Here is a 24,245-nt window from a genome sequence, read left to right as displayed (position 1 = left end):
CATTTAACACCCGTGACGGACATTATGAGTACCTCGTCATGCCCTTCGGATTGAGCAATGCTCCAGCTGTCTTCCAGCATTTCGTCAATGAGATCTTCAGAGACATTCTATACCGTCATGTCGTGGTCTATCTAGACGATATCCTCATTTTTGCCAACAATTTAGAGGAACATCGTTTTTGGGTAAAGGAGGTTCTGTCCCGTCTCCGTGTCAATCATCTCTATTGCAAATTAGAGAAATGCGTCTTTGAAGTCAAGTCCATTCCGTTTCTAGGGTACATTGTGTCCGGTTCCGGACTAGAGATGGATCCTGAGAAACTACAAGCAATCCAGAATTGGCCGGTACCCTTAACCCTCAAAGGGGTCCAGAGGTTCTTAGGGTTCGCCAATTATTACCGAAAGTTTATACGAGACTTTTCCACCATTGTGGCGCCTATTACTGCTTTCACCAAGAAGGGTGCTAACCCGTCCAAGTGGTCTGAAGAAGCCATGCAAGCTTTTCATCTTTTAAAACAGAGGTTCATCTCTGCGCCTGTCCTGAAACAGCCTGACATCGACTCTCCTTTCATCCTAGAGGTGGATGCCTCCTCCGTTGGAGTAGGAGCGGTGTTATCTCAGAGGGCTAAAGATGGCCATTTACATCCTTGCAGTTTCTTCTCACGGAAGTTCTCCCCAGCGGAGCGCAACTATGCCATTGGCGACCAGGAGTTGCTAGCCATCAAGCTCGCTCTAGAGGAGTGGAGATATCTGTTGGAGGGAGCTTCTCATTCAATCACCATCCTTACAGACCACAAGAACCTTCTATATCTGAAAGGCGCACAATGTCTCAACCCTCGTCAGGCCAGATGGGCACTTTTCTTTTCCAGGTTCGACTTTAAACTCCAGTTCTGTCCGGGCTCTCAGAATCGCAAGGCCGATGCCCTTTCCCGCTCATGGGAGCAAGAAAATGAGTCAGAGTCTTCAGACAAGCATCCTATTATAAATCCGTTGGCATTCTCCACGGTAGGGATGGACTCTACGTCCCATCAGGGAAAAGTTTTGTGAAGCCGACACTAAGGAAGAAGCTCATGCATTGGGCCCATGCTTCCCGCTTTGCCGGACATACAGGTATCCAAAAAACCCTGGAGTTTATCTCTAGGTCTTATTGGTGGCCAACTCTGAAAAAGGACGTTTTGGAGTTTATTGCATCTTGCCCAAAGTGTGCTCAACATAAAGTATCCCGCCAGTCGCCTGCGGGGCAACTGGTTCCACTATCTGTTCCCCATCGACCATGGACCCATTTGTCGATGGATTTTATTACAGATTTGCCCATGTGCAACAAGTTTAATACCATCTGGGTGGTAGTTGACCGGTTCACCAAGATGGCACACTTCATTCCTCTCACCGGTCTTCCATAAGCTTCCAAGTTGGCTCAAGTATTCATACAAGAGATCTTTCGACTCCACGGTCTTCCAGAAGAAATTATCTCAGATCGAGGAGTTCAATTCACAGCCAAATTCTGGCGAAGTTTATGTCAAGCCCTCCAAGTCAAGCTAAAGTTTTCCACGGCTTACCATCCTCAGACCAATGGTCAAACTGAGAGGGTGAATCAGGACTTGGAGTCCTTCCTCCGCATCTATGTGTCCTCCTCTCAAGATGACTGGGTTCAATTACTTCCCTGGGCCGAGTTCTGTCATAACAACCAGTATCATTCTTCATCTTCTTCAACACCATTCTTCACCAACTTTGGATTCCACCCTAAAGTCCCTGAGTTCCAACCGCTTCCAGCAACTTCTGTTCCCGCAGTGGATATCACCTTGCATCAGTTTGCCAATATCTGGAAGAGCGTACGATCAGCTCTGCTCAAGGCATCGTTCAGGTACAAGAAGTTTGCGGATAAGAAGCGTCGAGCAGTTCCTGCTCTCAAGGTGGGTGATCGGGTATGGTTATCCACGAAGAATTTGAGGTTAAGAGTTCCCAGTATGAAGTTTGCACCTCGCTACATCGGTCCTTTTAAAATTGATCAAGTCATCAATCCTGTTGCTTACAGACTCCAGTTGCCTCCCTTCTTAAAGATACCCAGGACATTCCATGTTTCCCTGTTGAAACCGCTAATCTTGAATCGGTTTCATTCCTCACTTCCTCCAACTCCGAAAGTCCAAACTCAACGAGGCGTTGAGTATGAAGTAGCCAAGATCCTGGACTCACGTCACCGTTACGGTCAACTTCAGTATCTTATTGACTGGAAGGGTTATGGCCCTGAGGAACGTTCATGGACCAATGCTTCTGATGTCCATGCTCCTGCCTTGGTCCGGAGATTCCATTCCAAGTTTCCTCAAAAGCCAAAGCAGTGTCCTGGGGCCACTCCTAAAGGGGGGGTGCTGTCACGATCCGGGTATCTGGACGCCATTTCTTACCTATCAGATGCCTCCTAAGGCTGGCTCAGCGCTCCAGGACCGGATCCCATCTGTTATCCTGATGTGCACATTCCCGCATCCTCTCCTGTCTCTCTGGACGCAGTCACAGTAACGCCTTATACATCTGGCATGGCGTCTCCCGCGGCCTCCGCCGCCGTCCCTGAGCTTCTGCATTCAGAGTGGCGATTACGTCAGCCGCGGCCTCCGCTGTGTCCGCGTGGTCGGATGTGCATCTGTCAGCCTGGCGTCTCCTGTCTCCGGTGGCCGGCGCCGCCATTACTGTTTTCCAGACCACATGGATTACAATCCAAACTTCCCTCCAAGTGTCTGCATGGGCGCAGCCATCTTGGATTCTGTCAGCTGATCATTCCTACCAATCCGTTGTCAGTATTATTAATTTGCATAATTGCCTAGCCAATGCCTTCCTTGCTGCAGGTATAAATAGGTTGTGCCTGAGCAAGGAAGGCGTCAGTGCTTTGGTTGTCAAACCTAGTTCCAGTTTGTCTCTCTTCTGTGAATGTCTTCCAGGTTCCAGCTCCTGTCTCCAGACTTCTGCTATAGAGACCCGCACCAGCATTCCATCTGCGGTGTAGCCTGACTCTCCGATCCATTCTGGACTCACCTGTTTCCAGCTTAGCTTCCAGCAGTGTACAGCTTCTCTTAAAGGGCCGGTGTCCTTTCTGCAGTTTACCACTCTCCACCGGTATTATTATTTCTCCGCTCTCAAATTCTACATTTCATCTACATTGCATCGCTCTCAAGCTTTATTTATTATTTAACTGGTTCCAGCCAGTATCCACTCCGTGCCAACACCTGTCTGGTTCTAACCAGTACCCACAGCAGCATTTTATCTACTGCAGTCCAGCTTTCCCTGGAACACCAGCTGGTACGACCCTGGGCTTTCCTCATTGCTACAGTTGAGCCTGGTAAGGACTTTCCAACTTGCAGATAATAAGAACTGTCTCATACCACCAGAGCTCTGTGGCCCCTGCCACCCTGTAGTACCCAGGAACTGTATTATTATTTCTCTGCTGATTTTTATGTTACTTTTTACTGCTACTGTGATGCATGGAGTTTGTCATAAATAAATATCATTGACTTTTACTCAAGTTGTCGTGGTCACGCCTTCGGGCGGTTTCTCTTCATGTTACTTACATGTCCAGGGGTCTGATACAACCTCCCAGGTTCCGGTACATCTCAGCCCCTACAACTGAGGCTGCCTTCCGTCAGCTCAGGCCCTCAGTTGTGACAAAACCTTTGATGTGAAAGTACACTGCATCTTGAAGTAAGCATACACGTGAGCATCGTATATATCTAGAGATATACTCGTGGGTGCTTGATTGTTTTGGATACCACATTCGTATGGGTGAAAGAAACCTTGATGAGATTTATACAATTGTTTTAGAAGTAAGCGCATGTAAGCAGTACATTTATACGAATCACTGAGGTGGACCTTACGAGTAGAACTGCACATCCCAAGTACTGAATAGTTGAAGGAACCTGGGTGTACATTTTACCCCTCGAATACCCACAGAGATTGTTACTGAACATTTGTGTATATATTGTGTTTTTTTTCATACACCATCTTTGGACGACGGATTTACATATGAACTCGCTTGTATGAAAAGGAACGGACTTTAGCCCACACGGGTAATTTCTTTGGACCTTTCATCATTTGCGCCACCTAGGGATTATTCTAATATACCCTTTTTCTAGGTTGGAATAATAACCTTTGTGTTGTAGGTGAGGTGGAACTGGAACAATGACATTTGACCTTAGCAATTTTTGAATGGCTTCCTGTAGGATAGCACTTTTTGTCAGTGAAGCTGGCAAGGCTGATTTGAAGAATCTTTGAGGTGGGATTTCTTTAAACTCCAGTCTGTACCCCTGGGTAACAATATCTTGTACCGAGGGATCCAGGCATGAGGACGCCCAGACATGACTGAAATTTCTTAGTCTTGCTCCCACCTGCCTGATCTCCAAGCTGGGATGTCCACCGTCATGCCGAGCATTTAGAGGAAGCAGAACCAGGTTTTTGGTCCTGGGAACCTGTGGGTGCAGGATTTCGGCATTTCCCACGACCACCTCTAAAGAAAGTGGAGGGGGATTTGGCCTTTTTTTTAACTTTAGCGGCCCGAAAGGACTGCATAGCAGATGTTGGATATGATTTCCTAGTAGGTGGTGTAGCAGAGGGAAGAAAGGTTGACTTACCCGCAGTTGCCGTGGAGATCCACGCATCTAACGCTTCCCCAAACAGAGCCTGACCTGTAAATGGTAGGTTCTCCACACTTTTCTTGGATTCCACATCCACAGACCATTTGCGCAGCCAGAGTCCTCTGCATGCTAGGACAGCCATGGACAAAGCTCTTGCATTCAGATGTCCAAGGTCTTTCATGGCTTCCACCATCAAACCTGCAGAATCCTGTATGTGACGTATAAACAATTCAATGTCACTTCTATCCATAGAATCTAACTTCTCTAGTAAAGTGCCTGACCACTTTACTATGGCTTTAGAAATCCACGCACAAGCAATAGTGGGTCTTAAAGCTACGCCATTTGCTGTGTATAAAGATTTTCTCAATCTTGCGGTCGGCCGGCTCTTTTAAAGCGGTGGACCCAGGGACAGGCAAAACCACTTTCTTAGACAATATAGAAACAGAAGTGTCTACTACCGGCGGGTTTTCCCACTTTTTCCTATCCTCCTCCGGGAAATGAAAAGCAATGAGAACCCTTTTATTGATCTGGAATTTTTTCTCTGGGTTTTCCCAGGATTTTTCAAACCGTGTGTTTAATTTCTTAGATGCTGGGAATGTAAGGGAGGATTGCTTAGTGTCAGTAAAGTAAGCCTCCTCTACCTGCTCAGGTACCTTATCAGTAATGTGTAAAATGTGCCTAATAGCCTCGATCATGAGTTGCACCCCCTTAGCAAGGGATGCCTCACCCTCAGGATATCCCCCTCACTGTCTCCTGTATCAGAGTCGGTATCCGTGTCGACTTGCATTATTTGGGCTGAGGTAGCGGGAGCAGAATACGACAAAACCTCTACAGATCTTTTCAAAACCTGAGTTTCAGTCTCATTATGAGCTATCCTATATGAAATCTGGGATATCTGTCCCTTAAGAGAAGCCACCCATTGGGGTTTGGATTCAGGGGGCTGAGACAGTATATTGCATTCCTGAGTACATGGAATAGACTCCTTTGGAGAAGATACACCCTCTGCAGCACAAGAAACAGAGTCCCTAGACATGGTAATATGAGATATATAAACATACACACACACACAGGAAATGTCAGACACATTTTCCCCCAAAGTACCTTCAGAGAGACCCAGAGTATAAGGAGCCAGCACACACAGCGCCCCAGTAGGCAGTTATATGATAAAAGCCTGGCGCTGACTGAGTAACCTTAATAGGTTAAACAGTAAATAACACTCTCCCTCCCCTTCTATAATCCCCTGGTACTGCACAGGATAGCTGGAGTTATGTGGAGGATCAGCGCTCCCTGTCAGCGTCTCTGTAGCTGTGATCTGTAGGGAGAAAATGGCGCTGGTGAGTGCTGGATCCGCTTTGAGAAGCCCCGCCCCCTGTAATGGTGCATCTTCCCACACTTATGAGTTTATACTGGCCTGAGGTTTGCTGCAGCTAACAGTGGGATTAGCCCCTGTTAGCCTAGTTTGACCAGTGTTAGGGTATTGCGCTGGCCCAGGGCGCCCCTCACAGCGCCGCACCTATGGTACCGCTGAGCCATCCGGAGCGCAGCCTGTCAGCGCTGCGCTCCGACCCTTATGCCACCAGAAGATGAAGTGGTGAGTATGACGCCGGTGACCCGATAAAACGGATCACCGGCGTCATACTCACCACTTCATCTTCTGGCTCTGTTAGGGGGTGGCGGCAGTGCAGGGGAAGTGAGCGGTCGCCTCGGGGGCTTTTGCTATTATCACCCTTGGGAGCTCAGTGTCCTGTCAGTGGTGGAGATAGAGGCCATTAACCTCAAGGGTTGGATCCTACTACCCCCCCCCCCCCTAAGTCCCACGAAGAAGGGAGGCTGTTGCCTGTACCTAACTATAAAAAAAAAACAATAAAACTAAAAGAACTCCTAGGAGCTCCCCTAGCTGTTACCGGCTCCACCGGGCACATTTTCTAAACTGAGTCTGGTAGGAGTGGCATAGAGGGAGGAGACAGCCCACACTCTCAAACTCTTAAAGTGTCCATGGCTCCCAAGGGACCCGTCTATACCCCATGGTACTAGCGTGGACCTCAGCATCCTCTAGGACGTAAGAGAAATTTTATTCATCACAGACTATTCAAAACAATCAAAACAACTATAGAGAAGCCTGAAGAAGAACTGGCCCACTGGCGGACCACCTATCCGAGATACCGAAAAAACGTATTCAAAAAAGCTCCGGACCTGAGAAAGAAATTAGTCCAGAATCATATCAAACCCACTGGATATACACAAACAACTTTAAACAACATTCCAGCCTCCAAAGGATTCTACTTCTGCGGCACTTGCCAAGGTTGTAAAAACCAGAGGATCAAAAGCATAAAACCGATAACCATATTCCATTCCACAACAACCAATAAAGAATACAAGATCAGAGAAAATATCACCTGTAACAGCAAAGGAATCATCTACCTTTTAGAATGTGGATGTCATCAACAATACATCGGAAGAACAAATAGAAAATTGAAGATACGCATCAACGAGCATATAAGAAATATAAAAAAGGGCTTGGAGGTTAACAACATATCTAGGCACTTTAAAGAAAACTACAGCAGTGACCCAAGCACACTACAGTTTATAGGGATACAAGAAGTCAAACCAAACTGTAGAGGGGAGAACTTTATACAGAAAATAAATAAACTTGAATTAAGATGGATGTACGAACTAAAAACCTTCGCACCAAAAGGACTCAATTTGGACAACGAAATCAAATCCATTATATGCAAAAAATAAAATAACAAAGAAAGATGATGTACTAATACACTCATCTTGATTCTTATATGAAAACAGAAGATTAACTGGAGCCAGTCCCAGTCACTACCAAGTACAAAAATCACACATACAAAACAAAAATACAATAGAGTTTACAATTTTAATTCACCCGCTGTGACACGCCTTAAATTTTCACCTTTAGAGACATACCTAAGCTATTGGACTGTTATAAACCTCAAATATTTATCTGTAGTGACACACCTCAAATATTGGATAAAAAAACAAAAATACTATCTACAGTTAAAACTAGCTTATTAAAATAATATAACCATAACGATCTCCACCATATTATTACCAATAATATATAGACATATATTACACGCAGAATAAGTTATACTACACATAATAATAAATAAATAAAATAATAAGAAATTTTAACGACAATAGCCAAAACCCCCCTTTTTCCGGTGACAAATATTTTCCTTCATCGCTAGAGATAATGGTGGTCATTCCGAGTTGATCGCTAGCTGCATTAATTCGCAGCGCAGTGATCAGGCTACAAAACGGCAGTTCTGCGCATGAGGCGCAATGTGCATGCGCGTCGTACGGCACAGTGAACGATGTAGTTTTGCACAGGGTCTAGCGAAACATTTCAGTCGCACTGGTGGCCACAGAGTGATTGACATGTAGTGGGCATTTCTGGGTGTCAACTGACCGTTTTCAGGGAGTGTTCAGAAAAATGCAGGTGTGCCAGTAAAAACGCAGACGTGTCTGGGCGAACGCTGGGCGGGTTTGTGACGTCAAAACAGGAACTGAATAGTCTGAAGTGATCGCAAGTGCTGAGTAGGTTTTGAGCTACTCTGAAACTGCACAAAAAAACTTTGTCGCCGCTCTGCGATACAACCGTTCGCACTTCTGCTAAGCTAAAATACACCTCCAGTGGGCGGCGGCATAGCGTTTGCACGGCTGCTAAAAACTGCTAGCGAGCGATCAACTCGGAATGACCACCAATATTATGCCAACAAGGCAAAGTATTCAGTCTAATACAGACACATTTGTAGCAGCCAGCACCAAAATTGGGGTAAGTCTCCGTAGTAGAGAGGCGCTGCAAGGAAAGACTGAACAAGCCAGACCTTACCAACTCCTCTCCCCAGACCACGGCCGTCTCCCACTTGGGTTCCGTGTCCTAGTGGACGCTCACTCTGTGAACGATCCCCTGGAAGGCATTCCTGGTTGTCAGAACGGCCAGTCCGGAGCACAGCAGCACCCAGGACAAAGGTACAGAGCTCGGCCAGACACCGCTGCCGTAAGGTATATCCAGTGAGTGAGCGGGACGCCGACACTCACCAACCATACAAAACAGATACTGCAGCATTCATTTATTTCATATCATTAATTGGAGCCACAAAGCAATAATACCAGCAGAGACGTATTGTCCTTATCCAGCAATTCCAGGACTGTGTTTATTATTGACAGTTTTAGATCACTTCTATACAGAGACATTTATAATTAATGCATTTATATTGCCTCATCGATATTCATCAATTGAATTTAGTAAACACCCTCAATTCTTCCTTCCCTTTTCTCGTGTTTTCCTTCTTCCGCAATCCCCTCCTTTTTCTTACTCTGAATTTACCCCTTCCAGCTATCGATACCAGCATAATTTTCGTGTATGAACACTCAGCATGATTATTTAATAACTCATACAAATTGTTAAAGCAACATTTTCCTTTTAAGTAAAAGCTATTTATCATTAATTCGAATCATTATCATTTGTCAGAAGGTGTTAAGTTCAATTAACTTACAGGAAGAAAATGCAAATATCTTAAATACAGAAATGTTCAGGCTGCTGCAACCCTCTAAGCGTGTGTGTGAAACCCCTATGAAATGCGTACATGTTGCGTAAGCACACCGTCACGCTGTTAGCACAAAGTAGCTACACATGCGGCGGAATATACTTTATAACCCCTAACAGGAAAGCAATGCGACACCAGTTGTTATGTAATGTTGTAGTCCAACCCAGCAACAAATATTTACTCAAAAGGGGGTACAACAGAAATACAATAACACAAGAGAAAGGCTACAATCAATGGATACATATGTTTGTTCGCCTGCGCAACCCGGTTCCGGTCGTCAGTCAATCTGAATAGATGACCTTCAGAGAATAGACTGAGGCCAGCCAGGAGGCTTGTTTTTATACAATGATCAATGATGAAACAAAGGAAACTGTAATCTCTTCTTTCATAGGTCAAAGAGCTGGTCATTTACAGTACATGAGGGGTCATAGGTCGGTTTGAATAGGTGGGCGATGCCTGGTCTAGGTGCACTTGCAGATGTTCTCCACTGGGTTCCCGCCGAATATCAAGAGTACAGTAAATACAGTGTAATATTAATATTCTGTTCCTGCGCATAGATATGCGCAGGAGCATGCTACTTTCTGCAAACTGCTATCGGAGTATTGCCTTGAAATACTGTACAACTGGATACCAAACACCACCTCCTATCCTAATTCTGTCCCCTCATATCCTGTAAAGTTGAATCCCTCTGTTGTTATACCTTTAAAGCAAATGTAACTCGCTGGTGTGGTGCATGTAGGCTATGTGTAAATTATGCACTATGTGGATTTAATATCAGATATGTCTTTGTGGCTTTTCCATGCGAATGCGTATGCTACCGTATTTACTCATACCACGCGCTAATACGCAGTACTTCGTGAGCCAATATACGTAACATGCGAATATGCGCACGCACGGCAGAACAAGCACCCGCACAGAGGCCATCTGTGTGGTGTTTGTACGTGATGCGTGTGGCTATAAGATTTTCGACTTCGACAAAGGTTATTAGCATAAGAAGCACCACAACCATCAACATTAGGCTGAGCGCAGCACACTCTATATTATATATTTCAACATTCTAAATGCTGACATTTTGACTACTTACTGTATTTCACTTTCCTTTGAACTAGATTTCATTATTATGAACAGTGAAAATAGCGAATGCAAGCCAAAACAGAAATCCCAAATGCTTTATTCTGTATTGCATGTCTTAGACTGTATGCAGGGGTAGGGGCCGGCTGGTGTAGCTTAGGTACAGTAAAGGCATGTTCATACTCCTCATATACAAAAGCTCCTTATTCCTACTTCCACTCTAGTGCAAGATTCATGCTGTAGGACCTTGCATTTGCCGTTAAAAAAAAAAATAATAAAAGAGAAAAAAGATACTGTTCCCCTCAAATTAAAGCCAACTTCAGTGTTGTCAGCTCAGGCTGTCATCAGCAAAACCATGGGGACAAAAATCGTGGAGCTCCCCTGAACACAAGGACTATTCGCAGTTCCCTAAGCGTTTGGGGTGTGTAAATAAATGCAATTTAAGTGGTTAAGTGATAATCTTTTCATGTTACACTATATGTTCCAGCATGCACAGTCTGCCAATGGGTGGTTAGGCTTGCTGATGCCTTTAGTACTACAAGTTCCAGCATACCCGTGATTGCTAAGTCATGCTGATACTTGAAGAAACACAAAAGTCAACATTTTCTGATTTGTTGAAAGAACTGTCACAGCAGAAACAAAAACTTTTTCTAAAAAAAGACAATCCCCCACCTCTTCAACACCGTCTTTAGCCCTCTTTATTCCTTCAACACAGTATGAAGATTGGCCCTGCTAGCATCTACATTCCAGTCCTAGGCAAAGTAAAAAGCCCTGGCACGATACTAGCTCTGTTCACCGTTCTGCTGCAGATGTCATCTTAGTGACAGTGGGCTTGATTCTCAATTGCATGCAGAAGCACATGCAGCAGCATCTATTGGTGGTCACCCATCTGCTCCTTTATGTAAATGCCACTACAAACTCCTTCATTCCTGTACATTCATGCAGCATCAATGCTCACTGTAATACAGTTTGGTGCATCCTTATATGCCACCATCAAAACATGAACACGCCATATGCCGGGTGCAGATCATCTGTCTGACTATGGCCTCCTATGCCTGCATCTGTGAATGCAGCTGCTTGCATTGACACGATCGTGACACTCCCAGGGCCGGATTAAGGGCCACATGGGCCTGGAGCTGAAAATATTCAAGGGCCTATTGTGAGAAATAGGAGAGGTGTGATTAGTGCTATGTGGGTTTGGCCAGAGCCATGTGGGCGTGTACAGCCCCTACACTATCAGCTGCAATGTCTTCCTAAATATGTAAAAATATAACAAATTGCATAATTTTGTGAGAAAAATAGAAATGCTAACTTAATAGTGGCAGACCATGTGGCCAGCTGGTGGCTAGTGATCATCGTGCTGCCATGATGATGGGCCTATTTTTATGTGGAGGCCTGGAGCTGTAGCTCCATCCGCCCCATTGTTAATCTGGCCCTGGACACTCCCACACCACGCCCATTTTTGCGTGATTTTCTAGCCACTGCCCAGGTACGTCTGTCACTTTTCTACCGTCTGTCTCTTTTCTACTTCGTTTCTGATACGGTCTGTCTCGATCGCAACAGCACTTTTGTGTGCACACTCTGTGTATTGTATGCACCGTACAAGTCTTTCGAAATTATTACACATAAACCGTTGCAAACGTGCGTGACTCCGAATAAGGCCCAGTGCAGTAATATTTATGGCTGGAAAATTATACTTCACTTCACTTATATCGTAGCTTATGTCTTTTGTCAGATCATAAGCTTTAAGCATATCTTACTGAAAAATACAGTTTGTATGCTATGTAGACTCACGGGTGTAGTATGGTATGCCGGCGGCCGGGCTCCCGGCGACCAGCATACCGGCGCCGGGAGCCCGACCGCCGGCATACCGACAGCGTGGCGAGCGCAAATGAGCCCCTTGCGGGCTTGCTGCGCTTGCCACACTGCGGGCACGTATTTATTCTCCCTCCAGGGGGGTCGTGGATCCCCACGAGGGAGAATATCTGTCAATATGCCGGTTGTCGGGATTCCGGCGCCGGTATACTGTGCGCCAGGATCCTGACATTCGGCAACCTGAAGACCACCCAGACTCACACGTATCTTAAGATCCTTACAATTCTACATATTACACAAATAGTGTCCTTTTCACAGACATGGGCTCCTTAGTGTCTTAAATAAGAGTGAAACTCTTGCATAGTGTCAGGTGTAGCCCCACTCTTGTAGCACAATCCAAAAAATTAGGAAGAAATTCAATTATCGCAATAGGCTGCTTACTATTTTGTTTTTTTAGTATACTTATTAGGCCAATTAGGTGTGGTCCCCTAATTCAATTATTGCAATAGGCTGCTTACTACGCATTTAAGAGAGCACCATTTTGTTTGAATATAGAAAGAAAAACAGCATGTGTATATGATATTGGGGGTCATTCCGACCCGTTCGCATACATCTGTTCTTCACTGTGGTGTGAACGGGTCGTAAATGCGCATACGTGGTGTACGCGTCAAATGTGATCGCAGTGGCAATCGCAAGAAGATGGACAGGCTGGAGGCGTTCCGGGGCGGATACTCACAGTTTCCAGACGTTTTTGGGGAGTGGTAAGAAGAACGCAGGCGTGTCCAGGCGAACGGAGGGCGGATGTCTGACGTCAGGACAGGGACCTTCATCGCTGGATCCGTTGCACTGGGTGTGTAGCTGCAGGGCTAGTATTGTTTTGAGTGAAACCTTTTTAGCATAGCAGGGCTGCACAAGCGTTCGCAGCCCTGCTATGCTAAAATACACTCCCCCATAGACGGAGATTAGTTGATCGCACCAGCAGCAAAAAGTTGCTTGGTGCGATCAACTCGGAATGAGGGCCATTGTTATGTAAGGAATAAAAGACAGATATATAACTGCACTGCTTACCAACTGGGCCTTCTGGCAAGATCTAAAACTTCTTCCTGTCTGTAATCTGCTAAACATGGTATCATACCTCCCAACTGTCCCGATTTTGGCAGGACAGTCCCGTTTTTCACGGTCTGTCCCGCTGTCCCACCCACGGGTCGCAGTGTCCCGCGGATAAGGGGGGTCAGTTGGGAGATCCTCCCCTGTCACTCGATGCTCTGATCAGAGCAGCAGTGAAAAGTAACCTAGTATCTAAGGTTGAAAAAAGACAATTTGTCCATCAAGTTCAACCTATTTGTGGTCTCCTATGCAGGATTATTTTGGTCTATAATTTTGTCTGATGCTGGTGTCAGCCGTTGCGTTTTATCCCGCACCATAACCCTGTATATCCTTATCCATTAGGAATTTATTTAACCCATTCTTAAAGGTGTTGACTGAGTCCGCCATTACAACTCCCTCACGCAGGGTATTCCAAACACGTATTGTCCTTACCATGAAAAAGCCTTTACGCCGCACTGAATCTCCTCTCCTCTAACCTAAGCGAGTGTCCACGAGTCCTCTGTGCTGATCTTATCAAAAACAGATCCCGCACAAGCTCTGTGTATTGTTCCATTATATATTTGTAGATGTTGATCATGTCCCCTCTTAGTCTCCTCTTTTCCAGTGTAAACATGCCTAGCCTTGCAAGCGTTTCCTCGTAATCCAGTGTCTCCATGCCCTTAATTAGTTTGGTAACCCGCCTCTGAACCTTTTCTAGCTCCAAGATATCCTTTTTGTAGTATGGTGCCCAAAATTGTACACAGTATTCAAGATACTGATTTGTATAACGGGAGTATAACACTCTCGTCCCTTGCATCAATTCCCCGTTTTATGCATGCTAATATCTTATTAGCCTTCTTTGCTGCAATCCTACTTTAGGTACTGCTGCTTAGTTTGTTATCAATGAGAACACCTAAGTCCTTTTCCAGTACAGAATCCCCTAATTTTACCCCATTCAATATGTACAGTAGGTGTTCTTTTTGTTCTTGCTACCACAGTGCATTACCTTACACTTGTCTGTATTGAAGCGCATTCTCCATTTGGCTGCCCATGCTTCTAGTTTACCTAAGTCGTTCTGAAGAGACTCAGCGTCCTCATCCGTATTTATAACCTTACACAATTTGGTATCATCTGCAAAAATTGACACCATGCTCTCTAGACCTTCTGTTAGGTCGTTAATGAAAATGTTGAACAATAGTGGTCCTAGTACAGAGCCTTGTGGCGCACCACTTAGCACTTCAGCCCAATTTGAAAATGATCCATTAACCACAACGCGCTGCTTCTTACTATCTAACCAATTTTTAACCCATGTGCAATTTTTAACCCAAGATAAGCCGCATGTGTGGTACTGTGTCGAAAGCTTTGGCAAAGTCTACCTCTTTACCCTGATCAAAGTTCGCACTTACTGTTCCGTAAAAGCCAACTAAGTTGGTTTGACATGACCTGTCCTTCGCAAATCCATGTTGATTCCTTTTAATGACCTTATTGGCTTCAAGGAACTTCTGAATACTATCCCTTAGAATACCTTCCAATACTTTCCCCACTATTGTTGTAAGTCGAACTGGTCTATAATTACCCGGATCAGCTGTACTTCCCTTTTTGAATATAGGCACTAATTCCGCTATACGCCAGTCCTTGGGAACCATACCTGATATAACTGAATCTTTAAAGATCAAAAATAGCAGTTTTGCAAGTTCAGAGTGAAGCTCCACTAGAACCCTTGGGTGAATTCCTTTGGGACCTGGTGACTTATTAATCTTTAAATGTTTTAATCAGTCACAGACTACCTCCTCACTTAAATAAGTACTTATCAGTGGGATATTATCATTATTGAGATTGTGTGCTAGTCCCTGAATTTGGTCCTCTTTTGTAAATACCGTTGGGGAAAAAAAACTCATTTAGTTTGTCCGCTACGTCATTATCATTTTTGATTAAGACTCCCAACTTGTCTTTTAAAGGGCCTATACTCTCCTTCTTTAATCTCTTGTTATTGATGTATTTAAAGATTTTTTTTGGGATTCGCTTTGCTTTCCTTTGCTACTAGTTTTTCAGTTTCTACTTTAGCCGCTCTTATTTCCTGTTTGCATATTTTGTTACAGTCCTTATAGTGCTGAAATGACTCCGCATTCCCGTCAGATTTGTATTTTTTAAATGCATGCCTTTTCTTGCCCATAACTTCCTTTATCTTTTTGTTAAGCCACATCGGTTTGTGATTTTTACTCCTTTTTTTGCTGCTCGTAGGAATAAATTTGAGAGTATTTTTAGCTAGCAGTGATTTTAATACATCCCATTTCTCTGAAGTATTTTTTCCTAGAAACAAAATATCCCATTCAATATCCCTTAAAGCTTCCCTCATCATTTCAAAGTTGGCTTTGCTAAAGTTTAGAGTCCTAGGACTGTTTATGAAAACTGATATTGAATGTTACCATATTGTGGTCGCTGTTTCCTATGGGCTCCCCTACCATAATACTTGATACCAATTCCCCATTGTTTGTTAATACCAGGTCTAAGATTGCATTGTACCTGGTAGGTTCCTCGATTAGTTTAACTAAGAAATTATCATTTAGTGTGTTTAAAAACATATTACCCCTAGCAGTATCACATGAATCGTTTTTCCAGTTTATCTCTGGATAGTTAAAATCTACCATCACTACTATGTCTCCTACTCCTGCTGCTCTTTCAATTTGCTTCAGTAACAATTCCTCATCAGATAAATTAATACCAGATGGCCTGTAGCATAAACCCAATACTAGCTTTTTTATTCCCTTTTCCCCACTTGCAATTTCCACCCATAACGTCTCAACAGTGTCTACAGTCCCCTCCGTATATCTTCCTGTATTTCAGGTTTTAAAAATGGTTTTACGTAAGGACACACTCTTCCACCTCATTTATTTAGTCTGTCTCTCCTAAACAGCACATAACCCTCTAGATTGACTGTCCAATCATGAAATTCGTCCCACCAAGTTTCAGTAATGCCTATAATATCATACTGTTTGCTTACTGCAAGTATTTCGAGTTCGCCCATTTTACCTGTAACGCTTCTAGCGTTTACATACATACAACTAAGATAAGTATTTCCCCTTGTGTTAGGGACATCATTCACCTTATGTAGCAATGATGACCCGTAATCATTATAAGTTAGTGTTTTGATAAAACCTCTTTTAGTACCCATGTTAGTACCCTTACCGACTGCTCTTTCCCTCCACCCTACTCCTCCCCCATTTAGTTTACTACTGCCAACCCCACTATTCTCACTGTAGTTTCTAGCTAAACCCTCCCCTCAGGCTCCAAGTTTCAAATCTCCTCCAACCTTCTAACCATTCTTCCCCCCAGCACCGCAGCCCCCTCCTCATTCAGGTGCAATCCATCACGACAAAAGAAATGGCACCTGACTGAGAAGTCCGCCCAGTGTTCCAAGAACACAAACCCCTCTTTCCTGCACCAGTCCCTAAGCCACACATTTACCTCCCTAATCTCCCTCTGCCTTCCTGGACTAGCGCATGGCATGGGTAATATTTCGGAGAATATTACCTTAGATGTCCTTGCCTTACGTTTCTTGCCTAAGTCCCTATAGTCTTTCTTAAGGACATCCCACCTTCCACTAACTTTGTAATTGGTACCAACATGCACCAAGACCACCGGGTCCTTCCCAGCCCCTCCCAACAATCTATCTACCCGGTCCGCAATGTGCCACACCCGAGCACCCGGGAGACAACAGACTGTACGGCTCGGTAGCAGATTGCCCTATCTGCCTTCCTGATGATAGAATCCCCTACCACCACAATCTGACTAGGTACCTCACTATCTTTTGTCCCAACTGCGCCAGAGAGACCGCTCCTCTGGTTGCTAGAGGGAACAGTCTCCTCCGGCACCGTCATTTCCTCACTATCTTCCGACTCCTCGTCCAATCGGGTGAATTTGTTGGGGTTTGAGAGTTCAGAGATGTCGAGCCTCCCCCTCTTTTTCTTCCTTCTAACTGTGACCCAACTAGCTACCTGGTCATCCTCATCTACCAGTGACCCCTCCCTCAACTCCTCCACCGTTCTATCTAAGCCTTGCTCGAGATTGTGAATCTCCCTTAGCCACGTAATGGTTTGCTCTAGATCAGTTACCTGGGCTTCCAGGGCAACTGTTCGCTCACATTTCGTGCAGATGTAATCACACTGGGCCGGTTGTTCCAGGTGCGCGTACATCTTGCACGACATGCACTGTGTGAGATCCCCAATCACAGCCCCACCCATCTTGTTTGTTAGGTCTAACTCCCTGTAATCTTCAGAAGAAAAAAAAAAGAAAGAAAGAAAAAGAAAACAATACAATACTAAAGCCTAGCTGTGACGAGAAACAATATACAACAATGGGACAGTAACTGATAATACAAAATAAACAGGGACAAGGGGAGAAAAGGAAGGACAAAGAGAACAGGAGATAAACACGAAGAACACTCACTTATACAATATGAAGTTGGGTTTATACTTATCTATCCTTGTGCACCACTCGATCCTTCTCTTATATGCAGCAGTAGTCCCGGCTCCTCCAGTGGCAGCAGCAGCAACAGTAGTAGTCTCCGGCACCCCTCCGTCCACTCCTCTGATGACTGCAGCAGCAGACTCTGGCATGCGCACAGCGTCTATTCCCCGAAAGAGAGGGAAAGGGGGCATGGCCAGCAGCTCTCTGAGCGCTGTCCATGCCCCCACAGTGACAAAAACGAGGGTGCCGCGAGGTCACACTCCCTTCCAATGAGGCCACGCCCCCTTTCAGCGCATGTTATTGTCCCTCATTGTACTGCTGGAAAGGTGGGAGGTATGTGGTATTGTGCATGAAAATGCTAAATGTGCCCAGTTATACAATACATGCAGATCTATACAGCAGGCAAATAAGCCATTTAATACTCAAAATTCTCCTTGAATCCCCAGCTCAATCACCTCAAGTACTCAAACACTGGGGGTAATTCCAAGTTGATCGCAGCAGGATGTTTGTTAGCAATTGGGCAAAACTATGTGCACTGCAGGGGAGGCAGATATAACATGTGCAGAGAGAGTTAGATTTGGGTGGGGTGTGTTCAATCTGCAATCTAATTTGCAGTGTAAAAATAAAGCAGCCAGTATTTACCCTGCACAGAAACAAAATAACCCACCCAAATCTAACTCTTTCTGCACATGTTATATCTGCCTCCCCTGCAGTGCACATGGTTTTGCCCAATTGCTATCAAAAATCCTGCTGCGATCAACTTGGAATTACCCCCACTATTCATTGCAAACCCTTTAAAATTGCCAAAGACATTTCACCTTTATCTGGTAATTTCAATGCTACCTGTTTAATAATATGTCCATCAACCCCTTCATTTCAGTGTTGTCTAAATAAGTCCATTTCTGAATCCAACTGGTCAGGAGGATAAAAATAATATTCATTTTAATTTGGTATAATTAAATTGTAGTGTAATATACTGCCATGGAATTGTTTGTTTACATATGTTCCAATGTTATTCTGTATACCATTATATACAAATGTATGTGTACTTGTACTAGACTTTTGTTTTAATAAAATGATTTGCATTGCAGTTAGTCTTCTTCAGCTGTTTAAATCATTACTGAGTCAGAAATTCTCCTCACCTCTTGTCACCATGCTTCCAGAAAAGGACAGTCAGGTCCTGACAGATATGGAAGCAGCTATTCAGCCCTTGTCAACACAGAGCACACTTTACCTTGTTGCTGCTTTACAGAATCTCATGATACAGGTACTGTATCTTGCATGTATTTAATGTAGGAATTCACTAGGAACTATAGAAAGCACCAAAAAGCTATTTCACCAAATTTGTTACGTTATTGCGAATGTTGACATACTTTTCCTGATATTTAGTCTATATTATATAACGTTTAATCACATGTTCCAATGTGTAATGTTTTTTGTATCAAATTTATATTTCTGCATATTTTTTTTTGTCTTTTATGTTAAACAAATTTTCATATTTTCAATTTGTACAGTTATTTATGAGGTATTTATAATTAGGAACACATCACCTTTTTGTTTTTAATCTTCATCTCCTGCTTACCAGTGTGTACTCAGTTTAGAAGTAGGCTTGGGTAGAACAACTTGCAGCCACTCAGTTCATCTGAAAGGTAGCATCCACATAGTGCTCCATGATATAATTTGCACTGATCTTGTGGAACTTAGTGGCCTCTCCACATGTGTAATTAGAGAGTTCAAAGCTGCGTGTAATAGGGAAATGTTATGTTGTTCAAATGGAAAGACACAGAGGGGGATATCCAATTATCCCCATTAAAACGTCGGGTCCAAAAAATGGCCGTTTTCGGACGTTTTTTTCGATGTTTCACCGATTTTTTTTATTTTTTTTACAGGCAATCCAGATGGATCGCCTGTAAAAAAAAAAAAAAAAAACCTTTCTCCCGAAAACACACAGGTTCAGTGTGTTTTCGTATGAAACAGCCCCATTTTCGGACGAAAACTGGGCTGTGTCCAGGGATTCTGCTTCGCTAATTAGATAGCCCCCGGTTGGACAATTAGCCTCGGTAAATTACCGGGGCTAATTGGATATCCCCCAGAGCCACAAACTGGGAATAGAGTCCAACCAGGTTTACTGTTATTTTTAATATAATAGGGAAAGTTGCAGTTTATTCAACAATGTTTGGTGAGATGGATGGTTTACTGCAAGGGAGTTTCATGATCTAGTCATTGGCATGCCACTCCTACAAGGACTAATACATATGACATATGCACTCTTCACAAGCAGTGGAAAATTAGTATCATGTAACATTAAGGGACTACATCAGGGCCGGCTCTACCATTAGGCAGCTTTAGGCAGTTGCCTAGGGGCGCCGGCCCCTGGAGGGCGCCAATGAATTAATCTAGCAAAAAAGTGAAGGATTTCTTTGTATGCGGCCTCCTCCATTTACACCGCACTGACTGCTGCTGAACAATGTCACAAAAAGTTGTGACTTTGTTTACAATATACTTTTTCACTTTAAAAGTGTTGTTCCTTTTCTCTGTATGTGTATAATGATGCAATTCACCCCAGCCCACCTAGTGGCCACCTGCATCTTCCCTCCGAGAGGTTGTGATGGTGGGGTTTGCAGGTAAGGGGGCGCTAGGTTGAAGCTTTGCCCAGGGTGCAGTGAGACCTTGCACCGGCCCTGGACTACATAAAACCACTCCAATGTCTTGAAAAATTTGAAATGTGGCATTGCTTAATACTTGAACAGACCCATCTTTAGTCAATGAACGTCTTACAAATGATGAGGACTAATTAATAAAATTTAGAACCAGGTTTTTATTTTATAGCAGTTCAACAAGATAAATCTTTGTTTTATTTCCTAATGTTTCCTTTAGGTGGAAAGTCATTTCATAATGACTTGTTTCAATTTTTGTAAGTCACATTGTTTATCTGCTAATGTGGTCTAACACAGTTTTGAGCTGCATGGACTGTATATTCTATATTCATCAAGGCTGCTTATTCCACTAAATGCAATATTAAAAGTGACACAGAATACACTCCACATAAAACAGTAATATCAGGCTGGAAAAATGTTGACATATACATGACATACAGTAATATGTGCTATAATGTGCATCGTTTGCATAGTTCATGAATTACAAACTCCCTGGATGATAAAGCTATATATTTATATGCTGTAGATATAGTGATTTAACTAGATGTGAACTCTATTGTGTTTGTTTCTTGAATGCAGAAAGACACACTCCTTGTACAGGCAACTATAGATTGTTTTGGATCTCTTTTAGATTTTTTGTACGACAAAGCGGTTGACCTTGGTAAGTGTAAGTGCATGTTAACAAAACACAACGATTTTTTTTGTAAAATATTTATTCTGTTTAGCAATCCAATAAATAGTAAAAAAAAAATCAACACGGATTATACATCGGAGCATTGGATTGAAGTGTAAGCATTTACAAACAAATAATAACTACATCTTTGCTCTGTGCGCTATAAGTTGAGTTACACATAACGAGTGATTGCCATGTGACTCGGTAGCACCAAGGGTTTTTCTCGAACATCCTAGTGGATACTGGGGTAATTTTAGTAGCATGGGGTATAGATGGGGTCCATTGGCACTTTAAGAAATCAATAGTGTGTGCTGGCTCCTCCCCTCTATGCCCCTCCTGCACTCAGTTTAGAAAAATGTGCCCAAGGAGCGTTTTCTTCAGACTTTTATTTAGTTTGTTATTTTCAGGCTGCACTGGTTGGCAACCAGTCTGCCTGTGTTGTGGTACTTGGGGGGACGGAACCGAACCAACTTTATAAAGAGTTAATGGTTCGTATCCCCGCTGACAGGACATCAAGCGCCTGAGGTGATGTTTCACATACCCCCAGTGTGTGTGCCTGAGCCGGATTAAGGGGGGGGGGGGGCAGGGGGTACATTACCCTTGGCCCCCCTGTCTTAGGGGCCCCCGTCCCTGCTGTCCTCTACAGGAAGTTTGAATGCATTTTTTTTAAGTGAAGTTAACGGCTAAGGGCCCCTCAGCATACACCTGAGCTGCCAGCGCTTTGGTCACCGATCTATAGCTGCCATCGGAGACCATCACATGCAGGGAAGTAGTAGCCTCACAGAATGCAGCGGCCCCATAGCAAGACTCTCCTGCTGGACCCGTCCTGTGCCACCTATACCCGGCGGGCTCAGATAGTGCCTGCTGCAAGGTAGAGTTTTTCCCCCCTTCAAGTTGCAGTTGTAAAGGGGGCGTGACCAAACGGGCGTGATTAAGCCACGCCCCCAACTTTACCGGGATTCGTCTTCTCCTTCTGTGTCTGGCTCCTGTGGTCTTGGCAGCATTCTGCAGCGACTTCAGAGTTGGAGATGAGGGGTAACTAATGTAGTGTGTGTGTGTGTGTGTGTGTGTGTGTGTGTGTGTGTGTGTGTGTGTGTGTGTGTGTTTGCAGTGTACAGTACTCTGTATTTGTGTGTGGTCCAAATGTGTGTGGGTGTGTGTATGATCCAAAGATACTTTACCAAGGGCCTTAAATTGACATCACCAAATAGTAGTTGTCATTTTATATATATATATATATATATATATTTCACATACATCCCCACCAAATCACCAATCTGTATTTGCTTTATATATATATGTATATATATATATATATATATAGCACATTTTGCTGACACTCGATCACGTCTTGTAGAGATGTGTACCTCTCTACCCTCTCGCCACCACGGCTGTGGTCAGTATAGCAGATACGAAGACGAGCGGCACTCACAGGCTATCAATTACAAATTTTTTGCTTATATGTCAATGAGCCCCAAGAAATGATGTTTAGTCCTTTAATCATGACATTTTGCTAGTTATGGGGCGGTTGAGACTAGTGGCCTATTCGTAATTGATAGCCTTAGAATGTCTAGATATATAATTTATTTATAGCTGGGTCACTTACGAATTTATTCCCAGTCCCTGTTTCAGGGTTTTTAATTCTAGTGTATTGTTATTGTTTGATTCAGTTCGGTAATTTCTTGTATATGTTGTACAGTGGGCACCGGGGACGTGAGTTGTTTATGCTCCAGTTTCCATGGAGCTCCCCTGCGACGCGGCGCATCTGTGATGTCGCGGTTGTGAGACGCGGAAGTGACTCGTGACGGCTGGCGGGCGGGTGCGCCGTGGAGCAGGTGAGTATGGTTAGGTTTGTTAACGGTGGGGGTTTCATGCTTTAAATGTCAGTTGTGCACATGTTGTATATTTGTCTGGCCCTGAGGACGGAGAGGTTTTCTCCGAAACATGTCGGTCTGTTGCCAATAAAGTAACTACGTTTGTTTCAGCCTGCTGAGTGCCGCCTATCTCTTTGCTATTTTGATGGGAAGTGCTTTTCCATGAGGAGGGCACCACAGCATTATACAATCTCACTATAGAGTGCCGGATGCTACATTGGACGGTATATATATATATATATATATATATATATATATACATACATACACACACACACACACACACACACACACACACACACACTTTATTTTAGTCCATGGGGGCCCCCTGCTCTTTAGTGCCCCAGGCCCACACCGACACCATGCCATCACCCCTAACAGATGACAAATCAGACGCGATGCGGTGAGTGTTACACCGGGGGTCTTTCTCGGTTAGCGGGTGCCCAGTGAAAATGGCGGCATAAGGGCACAGTAATCACCGGGCTGCGAGCTGCGGTGGCCGCTGCGGGCCCCACACTGGCACTGATATAAAAGGGGGCTTTTGCTCTCTTTTTACAAACAGAAAACACACTTCTTGGCCAATATAATCAATGAAGGATCACGCACCATTGAAGGGGCAGGGCTTCCCAGAGAGCGGGACGAGAGGCTAAAAGGTGACATTACAGCTGCTGCTCACTGCCTGGCTGCACGCTGAATGCTGCTCCTCCACAGTGAACCACTGAATCACCATTGTAACTGGTACCAGGGGCTAATATAGTGAGGGGGGAGCCATTATACAGCACTAAAAACTGCTGTTAAATACACACAAATGATATATATGTAAATACCCAGCGGGGCACTGCTCTGTCTGAGGTATTGTGTGCTGGTTCCATTCCTCTCTGTGTCACTCCATGCTGACTGTCTGGGGCTAGTGTGCTGTTTCACTCTCTGGGGTAAATTTACTAAGATGGGAGTTCTATTTAAGATAGGATGTTACCCATAGCAACCAATCAGATTCTACTTTTCATTTATTTAGCACCTTTTAGAAGCTAATACCTGCAATCTGATTGGTTGCTATGGGCAACATCCCATCTTAAATAGAACTCCCATCTTAGTAAATTTTCCCCTCTGTGTTGTCACTGCACTGTGTTTTCATCTAACTCTGTGAAAGTTCTGCAAAATGTCTGGGAAAAAGGCTATGTGTCCCTCATGTAACACTAAGTTTACACCTTCTCTGGGGGAATCCACCATGTGCCCAGTAGAGATGAGCGGGTTCGGTTTCTCTGAATCCGAACCCGCCCGAACTTCATGGTTTTTTTCACGGGTCCGAGCAGACTCGGATCCTCCCGCCTTGCTCGGTTAACCCGAGCGCGCCCGAACGTCATCATGACGCTGTCGGATTCTCGCGAGACTCGGATTCTATATAAGGAGCCGCGC

The 24,245-nt window shown here is 44.1% G+C and overlaps 1 protein-coding gene and 1 long non-coding RNA gene across 3 annotated transcripts in view; both read left to right on the top strand.

Annotated features, from left to right (window-relative positions):
* The window catches only part of MEI1 (meiotic double-stranded break formation protein 1), a 1,382,157-nt gene that overhangs the window by 1,276,508 nt on the left and 81,404 nt on the right, over positions 1-24,245 (top strand). For both annotated transcript variants that reach the window (XM_063940445.1, XM_063940446.1), the window contains exons 26-27: positions 18,717-18,892; positions 20,862-20,943. In XM_063940445.1, coding sequence (XP_063796515.1) covers positions 18,717-18,892; positions 20,862-20,943 — 258 coding nt within the window. The remainder of the gene's footprint in view (positions 1-18,716; positions 18,893-20,861; positions 20,944-24,245) is intronic.
* On the top strand, positions 21,905-22,939 carry LOC134958086 (uncharacterized). Its single transcript, XR_010186875.1, has 2 exons — positions 21,905-21,990; positions 22,655-22,939. It is a non-coding gene; the product is annotated as an uncharacterized LOC134958086 (long non-coding RNA).

This window comes from Pseudophryne corroboree, chromosome 9 (genome assembly GCF_028390025.1).
Source record: "Pseudophryne corroboree isolate aPseCor3 chromosome 9, aPseCor3.hap2, whole genome shotgun sequence".
NCBI lineage: Eukaryota > Metazoa > Chordata > Amphibia > Anura > Myobatrachidae > Pseudophryne > Pseudophryne corroboree.
Note: the sequence above shows the minus strand (reverse complement) of the source record. Positions and strands in the feature narration are given on the sequence as shown.